General features: G+C 44.7%; 1 protein-coding gene across 1 annotated transcript in view; it reads left to right on the top strand.

The window, feature by feature from the left end:
• Window positions 1-14,347, top strand: part of GTPBP1 (GTP-binding protein 1) — a 29,074-nt gene that overhangs the window by 3,692 nt on the left and 11,035 nt on the right. The window contains exons 3-8 of the mRNA XM_070524377.1: window positions 3,820-3,928; window positions 5,494-5,674; window positions 7,961-8,213; window positions 8,365-8,460; window positions 10,602-10,840; window positions 13,660-13,804. Coding sequence (XP_070380478.1) covers window positions 3,820-3,928; window positions 5,494-5,674; window positions 7,961-8,213; window positions 8,365-8,460; window positions 10,602-10,840; window positions 13,660-13,804 — 1,023 coding nt within the window. The remainder of the gene's footprint in view (window positions 1-3,819; window positions 3,929-5,493; window positions 5,675-7,960; window positions 8,214-8,364; window positions 8,461-10,601; window positions 10,841-13,659; window positions 13,805-14,347) is intronic.

Below are 14,347 nucleotides of genomic sequence, written 5' to 3'. Positions count from 1 at the left end.
TTGTCTTATAACACGAGTCATCTTTTGACATTTTGACACCTATTCCACAGTAGTCATCCTGCATCCTCGTAGGTATGGACAGTTAATAAAGCGAAGCAGATTGCATTGTTTACACTGTCACTTTGTGATTAGCATGTGCTCTTTCATGCCAGCATACTGTTGGGCTTCAGCAACTTGGTGCAGTGCTTGTTGTCACAGATGCTGCCTGGAAGTGTTTTAGAAAGCATTGTTGCTCTGTCATTAGGTATGAGCAATCTAGGCGCTGCAGTGTGTTGGGCAACCCATTGCAGTGGCTTAGTGACTGTGGCATCGCGCCGCTAGGGACGAGGTCGCAGGTTTGTTTCCCAACCACAGTGGCCGCATTTCGACAAGGGCAAATCGCTTGTGTACTTAGATTTAGGTGCATATCAGGGAACCCCAACTGGTAAAAATTAATCCATAGTGCCCCACTACCTCAACCACGCCTCACAATCAAATTGTGGTTTTAGCATGTAAAAACATGGAATTTTCTTTTTATTGTATTGGGCAAAAAAAAATTGTTTCGGTGTTTTACATTTTAGAACCACAATATGGTTGTGCAGCACGCTTAGTGTGTCAGGAATCGGTCATTAACAAGGAGATTCATGTGAATTGCAAGGTCTCGCCATGCCTGCCTCAAACACTCGCCTACACTGGTTCCTTTCATTGATAGGTTAAAGGGTCATTAAATAGGAATGTTAACCTGGATTGGCACATTACACATCTGTAATACCAGAAACATCAATCTTACTATGAGAGGATTCTTCATATGCCAGAAAGGACACAGAAATGAAAAACTGGCTTGAAATTATTGTACTGCTTGCTTGTAAAATCATGAAATTTGAACTGCATCTTCTCTTGACTAGATATTAGTTAATCAATGTGCACAAGGTTTATGTTTCATTCTGTCAGAACCTAAGGTTCAACTTAGCCTTAAGAATGTCTTCTGAACAAAAGCAGCCCAAACATGTGAAAATAATTTGAAATCTATGACATCGTGCTAACCTACCAGTGCTGTGGTTTGGGCACAGATGTCACATAAGGAAAATATTCTGTTCACTTTCACTGATTATAATTAACCTTTTTCCAACACATAAATGCAAATGGAGTCTTGAAAGAAGTACTTTAATCATTTAAGATGTCCAGGAACATATCTCTCGGCAAATCCCGACAACGTCACACATTGTTCAAAGCCAAACAGTGGAGTTACGAGCTCATTTCTTCATGATTTTTGCATATTAACAGTTCTTAAGGGGACGAAGAACACTCTGACTCATAGTGTGAAGCACAGAACAGCGGAATGTGCTGTAAAGAAAGAGGATACCACAGTAGAATGATTTAAGGCTGGGCAAGCCACAGTTATCGTTAATTAAAATAAAATTGGATGCCTTAATTCACGAATTCCAGTTAAATTAAGGTTTTTGAATTCTCGGGGCACAGAAATGTAGGTGGAGACAACAGATTCTATTAAATTTCTAATGCACGAAGCTAGAGCAAGCCTCCAAGTTGAGATTCACGCCATTGTTATGTTTGTTGATGGGTTCCAATCTGAGACAGCGCCGCTGACAAAGTCACTGCAAACGCAGCTAGGTAGTAGATATAAACCTGAAGGGCTGTTCTAGTTGTATCCCTGCTTGTTTTACTGGCCGTAACTCTGCTTTGGGGTGCACCTAATTCAACTTTGAATATAATTTGGACTTCTAAACGTTCATACAAAACCTTGTGGGTCCTGGCATTTGCACTGGAGAACCCCACCAGGCACAGACACAACAGAGGAAGCTTGTTGTGTAGTGTCCTTTCTTGTGTCCTTGTCTGGGCTTGATTTGCAATATGCAGCCTTTGTGGTGGATAACCTCAGAATGTGTTGCTTTGCTTGTCACTTGAAACACGCCTATTCTTGAAATCGGAAAGGCTCCTAGTCCCTATCTCATGCACTCTTTCTGGATGTCTTGATTGATACCTGTCTTGTAACTTTCTTTGAGAGCTGTGTCGATTAAATCTAATGTGATAGCTTAGTCGCTGTGGCGTTGCGCTGCTGAGTCTCGGGGTGCATATTCAATGGCTGCATTTCGATGGGGCGGAATGCAAAAACGCTTGTGCACTTATACTCTGTTTCAGTAGTTCCTCGCAGCAGAGCCAAAGCTCGAGGCTTGCGAGCCTGAATTCTTGCTAAGCGAGATGTAGTGGCATAGTTTGGAACCTGTTGTTTGGCTAAATGGCTTGGACACATGGTCTCCTCACCAGGTGTTTATGTGGAAGCTTCCTTGTAGGTTGCAGCTGCAGTTATTTTGCACAATTCTGCTTTGCTTTTAGGTAATATTTATTGAGGTGCTATGAACTGAAAATAAGAGTTCTCATCAATGCAACGCTGCCATATAGACATAGTTTGCAGTACAAAGTACAGATGCTAGCTAAGTTTGTATGTTGTGTGTAGCCACGTGAATCGCAGACGCCATAGTAGACACATTTGGCGGACGCTGTAGGGATGCGTTGCCAGCGCTTGTTTATCTTGTGTGCGGTTTGGCACTACTTCACTGGCCTTCCCCTAGCTCCACTGGTCTCTGGTGTTTGCAATAGCAGAACCACACATAATTTTTACGCAAGAGGAATGAAGCAAATGGCATTGAACATATTTTGTTGTACGCAAGGAGTGTGGTAAATCTGCAAGCCCGAACCCTGTAATTAGGAGAATGGCTGCATTTACGAATCAGCGAGCCCATCCTGTACAAATGGGCATTACAAGAGAGATCGGAAGATGGTGCCACCGTCTGTGCGATGTTACACGCTGGCCAAACGTTTCTTCTGAATGGTACACTTCCTCCGTCTCGGCAACCTTCCTTCTCCTCTGCGACTTGAAGTATTAAAGAACTCTAATATCTCGAACACACATGCTTTGTTGGTGTAGGACCAAGTTTTCTACTGCTACTATCACAACCGCTGATCTTGCTATGCAGCTCCACAGTGTTCGTAGATGCTGCCGCTGCTGCTTGCATTGCAGTGTTCACTGCTAGCAGACGACAATGCGAAGAAGCACAACATTAAAATGCAGTGGCCCTCTCAATGGGTCAAGGATGCTGCAGATGTCACCGTGCTTAGAGAAACTACTGAAACAGAGTGTAGATGCATGTTAGAAAGAACTCCAGGTGATCAAAATTAATCCATAGTCTCCCCCCCCACATACTATGGCGTGCCTCTTGATCAGATCGTGATTTCAGCACCTGAAACCCAAGAATTTGGTGGAATTAGTTTTTTTTTAGCAGCGTCACTTTTAAAAGAGAAAGGAAGGCTGTAACTTACCAGCATTTGTGGGTGTCCAGAACTGGAAAACTAGTGTAAATATGGAATCGTCAGGGAATATTTCAAAGTGTGAACCGTGGCATGGTAGGTGACTACACACCATGATGGCTCAGAGGCTGTGTTGCTGAGCGCCAGCCACAGTGGCCGCATTCTTACGGGCATTGGATGCAAAAGTACCCATGTATTGTACCTGAGGTGCACAATAAAGAACCCCAGGTGGCCATAGTTAATCTGGAGTCCTGCACTGTGGTGTACCGTGTAGACCACTCAGCAACACTATGACATCAAATCCCACAATAAAATTTTTTTCATAACATTAAATGACCAAGCAAAATAGAAAATTAGTCAAACTCTGTCAGCTCTTCTTTCAAAGCTCTCTCCCAGACAAAAAAAAAGAATGTTGGTCTGTGGATTATGTTTCTGGTAATACAGTCTTAAGTAATTTTATTTCAAGATAAATTGTTCTGAGGACCGAGGAAATGAAAGCTCACATTGCTTCTGCAGACTGTCCTCGTGAGTCCATCCGAAGAGCAGTATGACGCTCTGCAGAGGCAGCTGTCGCAGCGGTTACGAAAAGGACACGGTGAAGTCATCTACGAGATTGGGACTGGAGGTGAGAATATTGAATGAGTAAAGCCAGCTATTGAAAATGTAGCCAATACTAGAAGCAACAAAACTAAAACAAAATGCGCACTGTGTTATCTCGCACTGTTTTGTGGAGGTCTCGTTGCTTCAAGCGCCGATTTCTTTTATCTAGCCTTCCTGCTGTACTGCTCACTGGTAACCTGTGTAAATCACCATTTCTTTGCAACACATCTTAGTTGAAAGCCAATGCTTGCCTGTGTCTCTGTCGCCCCATAGTTTCCACATTGCACTATACAACCTTGTAACCCAATGGAACAACTAGACCAATCTGACACCCTTCTGTATGCAAGTACCTTCAAATCATTGTTCACGAAAGAATGCCAGCCACTGTGCTGAGAGGCATCAGGTGCAGCAATATGTGTGTGTTGCGTATGTTCATTTACTAATTGGTTGCTCTATGCAAAAATGGGTTGAATTAATGTTTTTGCATTGCATAATGACATAGAAATCCAAACAAGACAAAGAATTCGCAATGAGACGAAGACAGCGATACCAACAGTCCGTGAATAAGAGAATCCTCAGTCCAAGCCAGCATGCTGACAGAAGGATTTGTTTTTGTCGGGGCAACGTAGTCAAGTTGAAGGCACCTGATGTCCTGACAAAGACAAGTTTCCTCCATGAAACATTGCCTCCAGGCTGAGAATTTCGTTATTTGGTCACTGTCAATCATGATGGCATGGAAGAAAGCATAGTACAGATGTGTGTGCACAATTGGTCATCTGACATCGCATGTATCCCATGCGTGCCATGATGTCCAGTGCTCCAAGTTAAGCACGATGCGGGATTGGCTGTAAAGTGGGTGGAATGAAGTACGAGAAAGGCGTGTTGGGACATAAACCAACACTATGTTTGCTATTTCTAAATTTTTTTATGTTGTTTGTTGCAATGTTAATATTTTTACTTATACACTGTACAGGAGGTCCCATTACACAGTCTTTGACCTCGGGACCTCCTCCTGTATTATATTGCCTTGTACTCTATCTTGTGTATTAATGCTAAAACCTCATTCATTAAACAAGTGTTTGGCAGTGAAAGGCAGTAGAGTTGCATTTCACTTTCTGTAGACAAGTGTTGACACTGTATGAACAAGAAGATGATATAGAAACATAAAGTGTTTATAATGAGGGGTTAGTAATTGTTTAATTTTCAGCACTACTGGTCAGTTACTGATAATATACTCAACTGGCTCCTGCCATGCTGTAAGATGGTCAGCACCGATTCAGAGGCCTCTTGACATTGGTGCAAGAAAAAGAAAGCATGTCCGAACCAAACGCTCAGCTGCATTTAGAAGCAGTCGGAGGAGCCGCGTAATCACAAATCTGTCAGATTCGGATCTTGCTCTTGCTGCCAGCTTGAAGGTAAAGAGCGCCTCTGAGTACTTTGAACTGGAACACAGCACCCTGAATGAACTAGTTGAATGAGTTCAGAGCATTTGATTTTGACCAGCCAATAAGACGTCCCATGTGAGAGTGCTTGCAAGTGACCAGTTGAACCCACCGTAAGTGTGTCTTGCGCTGCATGCATTTGTTACAGGCCAGGGCGATGCTGGGCTCACGGCTGAGGAGATGGACGCCTCAGTGGCGACGTTACAAAGTATGGCGTCAACAATGGAGTGTGACTGTGTGCGGCTGCGAGAGCGAAAAACTGCTGATGGGCTGATTGCCGAGTATCTGGTTCGGCGACGGGCCAAGGAGAATGACTTTGTGGAAGTCAGGTCAGACTCAAGCAAACTTGCCAGTTCAATTTCTCTATTTGACAACAATGATATGATGTCAGGAGTGCATACAAAAAGTCACAAATGATGTAGCTTGACAGGAGCCTGTGCGTTTGACATGGCATTAATTTTTTAGAATAAGTTCAAAGGTACATGCAAGAAAATGGCTATGGTGTTGGGCTGATGAGCACGAGGTCGTGGGATCGAATCCCTGCCACGGCGGCCGCATTACAATGGAGGCGAAATGCAAAAACATTCATTTACTTAGATTTAAGTGCACGTTAGAGAACCCCAGGTGGTCGAAATTTCAGGGTCCTCCACTACGGCGTGCGTCATAGTCAGAAAGTAGTTTTGGCACGTTAAACCCATAATTTAAATAAATTATTGATAAAAGATAAGGATGAAAAGTACAGTGCACATGTATACAGTGTTTGTCGGTGCATCATAAAAGAGTATACAGAGCAGAAAGGAAGCATTCATTCGTGTGCTGCACAAGCTGCACATAATGCAAATAGAAAAATGTAAATGCAGTATAAATGCAAAACAAGTCAGCTAGAAAGAGATGCAGTAAATTGCTGTCACGGTGAACTGCCACTTCTTTTTTTTTTTACTATGACAGCCATCATACGCAATTTCTAATTGCTGTACGAGTATCGCCGCAGTAAAATTATGGGAACTCTGGTCTGCAAATTGCTCTGTATTTCTCCGACTTTCTGAATGAATAACAAGTTGACAAGGAATGCCGCAACCTGAACAACAGAAATGGTTTTTCGAGATGTCTAGACAGTTCTTTAACCATGGCTTAGATTATACATTCAATCAATGCATTCGGTTGTGTTGTACTGCACGCCTCCATAGCGGCTCAAACCTATTCGAAAGCTCACACCTAGCTTTCTTCTGTCTCAAGCTTGGACCAGCCTACACGTGACGTTACAACTACAGCCTGATATTGATGTACAAGTCATTTGTGAACTACTACTGGTGTTTACTATGTTTATGTTTATAGTACAATACCCGCCGTGGTTGCTCAGTGGCTATGATGTTGGGCTGCTGAGCATGAGGTCGCGGGATCGAATCCCGGCCACGGCGGCCGCATTTCGATGGGGGCGAAATGCGAAAACACCCGTGTTCTTAGATTTAGGTGCACGTTAAAGATCCCCAGTTGGTCGAAATTTCCGGAGTCCTCCACTACGGCGTGCCTCATAATCAGAAAGTGGTTTTGGCACGTAAAACCCCATAATTTAATTTTTTTTAAAGTACAATAAAGGCTCGTTAATTCAGCAAATCTGATAATTAGGACTTGTCCTCTGGTCTCGGCAAGTGTACCCATTATTTAATGACCCTGAGCTCATTATTTCAGAGGTATTTGGCAACCCTTGAAGTGCACCGAGTGTGGGGCACTGTAAATGTGCAATGCAAAAGGCAATAGTGGTGTTTGTGTCCAATCGAAACAAAGCGGTGAAGTCCACATCGCCATAGTCGTCTACAGGAGCCATACAGGAATGACAGGAGTGCCTTGCACCTTTATAGTTCTTACATTCACCACTTTACATAACACCTCCAGCATTAGCCACATGCTTTCAAAATTGTGTGAATTGCTGTCCACGATCACATCAATAGCAACCACAGATTGATCTGCAGCAGTTTTTGTAAGCACTGGTTTTGTCTCGGAAGGGTTTGGGTGCGAGCTAGTTGGTAAGGATCATTCATATTTAAAACAGCACCAAAAAACACGGACAAGGGAGGACACAGGCAGCGCTCATCCTGTGTCCTCCCTTGTGCATGTTTTTTGGCGCTGTTTTAAATATGACTGGTTTTGTTATTCAGTGCGAAGCATCTGTGATGTCATAAAAGTTGTGGAAGTAGTCCGCATTAAAAAGCAATTCTGCTCTGGGCAATGCACTGTCACAGAACATGCTGGTTACTTCTGCACTGAAAGGCAAGTCCTGAAGCCCTTGCTGCTGCAAGCGCTTATCATTCATGAGATGATGATAATTGCAGCTTCCAGACCTATTTTGTGCGAAATGGAAACGAATGTTTTAGGTTTTCTGATTAAATAAAGACATGTTGTTAAGTATTTGTTCATTGTTTCTTGAGACACTCAATAACTTGACGTTTGGTCATCTTAGTCCCTTCACTACACAGAGCTCATGTGGCGGGGACCAAAGCGACCGATTGTGAAAAGAAGATCAGTGATCTTCAGCCTGTAGCAACCGTAAAATAGGCTGATGATACCGTGTCACTACTTGTGATGTGTGACCTTGATGTCAATGACTTGTGCTCCAGGGTGGCCGTGGTGGGCAACGTCGACGCCGGCAAGAGCACTCTGCTGGGCGTGCTCACCCACGGCGAGCTGGACAACGGCCGTGGCTTGGCTCGGCAGCGGCTGTTTCGGCACAAGCACGAGGCCGAGTCCGGTCGCACCTCGTCCGTGGGCAACGACATCTTGGGTTTCGACTCGCGGGGCAACGTGGTGAACCAGCCGGACCCGCACGGGGGCCAGCTTGACTGGATGCGCATCTGTGAGCAGTCTTCGAAGGTGGGTTCATCTGCGGCGATCATGACCAGGCTCGGTACAGCCGAACCTCTGGTACAGTTGTACCAAAGTCGCATTCGACGCGAGAATAACTGTGTTGTATTCAATATTCGTTATAAGCGTATACTGTTTGCTTGTTCTCACGCTGTTGCAGGTGATCACGTTCATCGACTTGGCAGGCCACGAGCGCTACTTGAAGACCACCATCTTTGGCATGACGGGGCATGCCCCCGACTTCACCATGCTCATGGTGAGGGCATCTGTCGCTCAGTGGCTTAGCGAAGCGAAATGCAGAGCGCCGATCTTCGCGATCACACGCGGGTAGGGTGGCGCCCCCTGTGTGCGGGGTGAGTACTCACGTGTCGGGCAGCAGAACTAGAACAGTTATGCTGGGAGAGATTGGAGTCGTGAATCAGATGCACTGGATATTCAAAGCCATGCTATTTTGTGTACTAACACAATGACGTGGTTTTCTGAAGGACAGTACTTTGCTGCGAATTCAGACGCAAGCAAAAGTTGCACCAACGTGCCATGCAAGGTGCATCAAATTCTGTTTGCCACCCGTGCATTTTTCTGTGTTTTTTGCGTTTTTGTGTTTGTCTTAATTCACAGCAAAGTATGTCTTTCAGCAAGGGTGCCTGTATACCTTGCACTGGGTGCATGTTGGAGAACTTCATGTGGTCAAACCTATTCTGGAGTCCCTCTGTAAGACGTGCCTCATAGTGAAATTGTGGTTTTAGTATGTAAATCTCTGGAATTTAATTTTAATTTAAGCCTGCAGTGATGCAGGCAAAGTCTAAATTATTGAACACAGAGTGAAGAGTGAAATTTTGGTTGCCCTTGCACATTACGCCCGTGGGGCGAATGGAGGTGTACCGTGAAGCTGTCCGAATAGTTGAGCATGCTCGAGTTATTGGTCGGTAACTGTTGTTAGGAAAAGCTCTGAACTGTGAAGTGGCCACATGTGTGAAACAAAAGCAGTGCTAGCGTCTAGGTATGTGCTCAGTCGTGCCAGCCACGTGCGCAGACTTACCCTCTCCCCCCCCCCCCCCACACAACTCCTTGCGCACGCTTGAGCTCGCTCCCCTTTTTCCCTTTTTTCCCTTTGCTCGTGCCAGAAGGCCGCACTCATGAAGCCACCATCTTTCTTGTATCGCATTTGGACTTTATGCAGAACGTAATGTACTTCGATGATTGCTCTTGTTATGTCACGCACAATTTGAGAGGTGCGTTTGCTAGCAGCCGCTTGTAATTCAATCATTTAACCATCTGCAGTTGCAGAAGTTTCCATTTATTGTCTTGGCATTCCTTTGAGGCGGCAGTGAAATTTTTTTTATATTGAAATCGTATACAAACAGGTTGTAATACATGGTGTTTTATGGACAAGAGGTTATGGAAAAAAAGGTAAATACTTCATTATATCGAGGTTTAACTATCATAATCTTTTTAGAAAAAATGGCAAAACAAATGCAAGGTAAAGAAAGAAAATTGGAACTTCTCCTAATTTTTTCGAAGTTTTTCATGGCAGTTAAGGGATTATAATGCTGTAAACATTTTAATTGTTTGTTGTCTTGATTCACTCAAGTATTTGACAGTTGTGTAATTAGAACGTCTTTCTGTGGTCTTGTGAAAGTAATCTCTTTTGGGTCATTTGAATTCTTATGTGGGCGGAGTGCAAAAACTTGAAAGATAAAACTGTCAACTTTGAGTTGACAAGTGGCGAGACTCATGTTGAATTCCAATGGCGGAGTCGGAGCAAGTTTGTTCCAATGGAAGAGTGAGGGCGGGAGTAAGGTGTTCCAGTGAGAGAGTCAGAGGGGATTCAGAGCGGGAGTCACTCCGTGGAGCAGAAAAAGCTGCTCCGCCAAAATCGGCGGAGTGGACCGGAACTCTGCCTGACGTATTTCCTTTACCACGTTTTTCTGCTGGGAGGCACCACCGGTCGCGACTCGCGAGGAAGCAAAAGCTGCTGCACGCTTGGTGAGATATCCATTCCGCACTTTTAAATAAACAACAGGTGAACGGCGCTGAAGAGACAAGTGACCGGTGCGGCGGTGCTGGGAGCAAACAGCGGAAGGAAATGACAACACACAAGGTATCCTGGGTAACTCGGTGATAGAATTTCCGCTTTCGCCTTGCTCCGGCGGTGCAGGTTGTGTTCCACTCGCGGATTTGGAGGGGTTGCTCTACGCCGGAGTCGAGTGCTCGCTCGCGGAGTCCATCGGTTGCTCCGACTCCGCCATTGGAATTCAACATCAATCCAGGGCCTTCGTACTGTGGTGTCAAACATGGCCACAGTGTTGTTTCAGCATGTTAAGCACAATCAATCAATCATATTTAAGATTTCTTAAAGCAGAAAAAAAGAACGCTCTCTTTCGTTCCTTTGTTCAGGTGGGTGCTAATGCAGGTGTGGTTGGCATGACCAAGGAGCACCTGGGCCTGGCCCTAGCGCTGAGTGTTCCCGTGTTCGTCGTGGTCACTAAGATGGACATGTGCCCAGCCAATGTTCTGCAAGACACCATGCGCCTGCTCGTGCGAATTCTTAAGTCGCCGGGCTGCCGCAAGATCCCCGTCGTGGTCCACTCGGCCGACGACGTGGTCGTCTGTGCCACCAACTTTGTCTCTGAAAGGTGTGCACAGAGCAAGGGTTTTGGGTCGAGCCGAGCCAGTAGCCGTCATCGGCTCCTTCACACTGGGGCATTCACAGCAGCTGATATAAAGGAGTGCCGACTCTCCCATGCTTGTAACACTTAAAAAGATGACGCTTAGCCAACAACACTTATAGCATACTTAAATTTCATAAGAAGACCTGGCGCCATTGACATTATCACGTGATTATGTTACGTCATTAAACCGAGAAAAATTTATTGGGTACACTTTTTTAATGCTGTAAAAACACTCCCGCACTTGTCACGCATGCAAAAATGACACTTAGCCAATAACACCTATACAGGGTTTTTCTTTTCTTTCTTTTTCAAGGTCCGATCGGTCGCAAAAATAAAACCACAGTGAAAATCCGATGACATTATGCGCAGATATGTTGCGCAGTGTCCCTACTATGCCCATCGATCGCACTACGTCGCAGTTGTCAATGATTAGCACGCAGTAAGCACATAAACATGCTTCAATAGAGTCTGCCGCTAAGTGTGAGGTGCGTGTTATTCGATTTCTGCATGCTGAGGGGTGCAACGCAACCGAAATTCATCGACGAATGAGTAATGTGTACGGCACAACTTTCATGAGTGACCGCTCAGTGCGACAATGGTGCAGGAACTTTAAAGCAGAAAGGACAGACGTTCATGATGCAGGCAGCCAGGGAAGGAAGCAACTGTCAACAAATGATCTTGTTTAGCAAGTGGATCAGGCAATTCGAGAAAATCATCAGTTCACAATTTCTGTGTTGAGTGATTCATTTTCGGAAATTTCACGGTCAGCTGCTATACCATGACGAGTGAGAGACTCCGATACTGCAAACTCTGCAAGGTGGGTTTCCAAGATGCTAACCGACCATCACAAAACGCAGTAAATGGGCGCAGCCTGAATGCTTCTCCAACACTACATTGATGAAGGCGAAGATTTTTGAAGACATGAGTCTGCTTCGAAACTGAAGAAACAAAAAAGCAGTCCAAACAGTGGATGCATTCTGATTCTGCAAAAGCAAAGACGTTCAAGTGATCCTTCTGCATCAGAATGTGTATGGCTACTGTGTTCTGGGACAGCAATGGTGTTCTCTTGGTGGAATTCATTGAACGTGGCACGGCCATCACTGCAGCCTCGTACAGCGTGACTCTTGAACGTCATCAAAAGGCGATTCAGAAGAAGTGAAGAGGAATGTGGTCATCAGGCACTGTCCTTCATGACAATGTGCGGCCGCAGAGTGTAGCTGCAACAAAGAAGCTCCTGCAGCGTTTTTGATGGGAAGTGTTTGATCACCCACCATACAGCCCAGACTTAACTCCCTCCGATTACCATCTCTTTGCTCACATGAAGTGCTGGCTACAAGGACAGGAGTTTGAATCAGACAGTGGGCTAGACAGCAGTGTACAGAATTGGCTGAATGCAGAGCTGGCTGCCTTCTGTGACGAGGGTATAGGAAAGTTGGTACCACGGTACGACGAATGTCTCAGTCCGAGTGGCGACGTGTAGAGAAGCAAAAATATATCTAAATCTGGAAAATATATCTAAATGTTCCAAGTAGAACAGTTTTGATTGTCACTGTGGTTTTCATCTCACAACTGATCGGACCTTGAAAGATATATAGCCCCCGTAGTGTACTTAAATTTAATATAAAGGCATGGTGCCATTGGCATTATCACATGATAATGTGATGTCACGATGTTGAGAAATATTTGTTAGTGTCATGTACCAATATAGACGTGATGACATTGCTCCTAAAGAAAAATCAATGACAGCAGTGCTGTGTGCACTTTTTCTGCCTGTGCTTGCATGAGGCAGTCACGTGGGTTGCAGAAACAAAGCGAGCTTGTACGTCATGATGTCATGGCTGCCACCTTGGTGCAAAAACTGAAACTAGTTCATAAAAATAAGTATTACACGAAATTTTTGGGGACCTTTGAGGCTTACCAGTATTTCTTTCTTGGGTTGACAGGGATTCGACTGTCATCTAATCCAAAAGAATGACTAGTTGAAAATGTCGTGTCAGGTTAAAGGTAACTTCTTACTGTCCCTGTCAAAAAGGAAACAAAACAAAACAAGAACCCCTGAACAACAGCTTTAGGAAATGCTGTACCTTAGAGGAACGTCTTATCTCAAAGGATTTTCTTGTTGGCCAGGATATTTGTGCTGTCAAGTTAAACTTTACCAGCCTTTTGCATGCATCGTTATATATATGCAGCTCTTTCATCTTTTTTTTTGTTGCAAAGTGTATCTAATGCTGGGAGGTCAGCACAGATTGTTGCTTTGTTGCCACTGATTCACATGCTATACTTGCACCTACTTCTCTCTGGACCCTAACCTTAGTACATCAATGGTATTTGTAACTGAGTAGTGTGTTTTAGCACAAGCTGCTGTACAGTTGAACCTTGCCATACCATAGTTTTTAGGGAGCTCAGACGCGCGTAAGGTGCTGCGTCAAGCGGACATACACGAGAAGACTCCCTTATAAGTGTAAATTTGCTGCCCGCTGCTGACATCGGCAAGAAACATTGTAGGTTTACTCCATTCTGTGATTCATTACATCCCTGCTCGAGGCTTCACTGTATTGTACTGCAAAGTGCACTGGCAAGGTGCCAGGCAGGCGGACAGGTGTGACAGCTAGTTCGTTCTGCTTAGCCATTGCCCATTGGTGGTTTGGATCGTGGGTGAAGCTGTGCTAAAACACTGAATTGACTGATAAAATGAAGGCTCAATACGATTACTTTCAGAGTTATAGTGCACAGCTGTCGGCTCACGGCGCTTTTTAACTGTGGTTCCTTGTTGCCGCGTACAGGCTGTGCCCCATATTCCAAGTTTCCAACGTGACGGGTGAGAACCTGCTGCTGCTCAAGATGTTCCTGAATCTGCTTTCCACACGCATGCCCAACCTGGACTCAGAGCCAGCAGAGTTCCAAGTAGACGACACCTACTCGGTCCCCGTGAGTGTGCCTTTCGCGCAACCCACAATCCTGTCGGTTTGAACAGCTCGTCTTACTAGTCAAGTTGGGTGAATAATTAATTTCAAGATGTCACATTTGTGATTATTGACCCTCTGACGATCATTGCTGTTCATGTGCGGCGATGACAGAACATTTAAAAAAATGCACCTTGTCAGAATGAGGCACCCCCTAGCATCACTCTGGAGGTGCTTCAACCTTCCGCGTCTTCTGTAATCATTCCTCCATTATAAAAGTTCTGAATGTACTGCCAGCTCTTGGCTTCCACTAAAACTGATTTTTCACTTTGCTCCACGGTGGTTGCTACCACAACACTTTAGTATTCCCACTTTGCTTAGTTCACTGCTGTGTGATGACTTTTTTAGGCTTGTAGCGCAGGTCAGAAAGAGAAAAAAGGAAGGTGGAAAGGGTAATGAAAGGGAACTGAAAACAGAGCGATAGTTTTTTTTTTTTTTTTATGGAGAGGCATTCTCTGAAAGGAATGAATTGGGTGTCAGTGGGTGCTTTGGCATTGTGCAAGGTGAA

Source organism: Dermacentor albipictus, chromosome 8 (assembly GCF_038994185.2).
Source record: "Dermacentor albipictus isolate Rhodes 1998 colony chromosome 8, USDA_Dalb.pri_finalv2, whole genome shotgun sequence".
Lineage (NCBI taxonomy): Eukaryota > Metazoa > Arthropoda > Arachnida > Ixodida > Ixodidae > Dermacentor > Dermacentor albipictus.
This window is presented reverse-complemented; position numbering and strand designations above follow the sequence as displayed.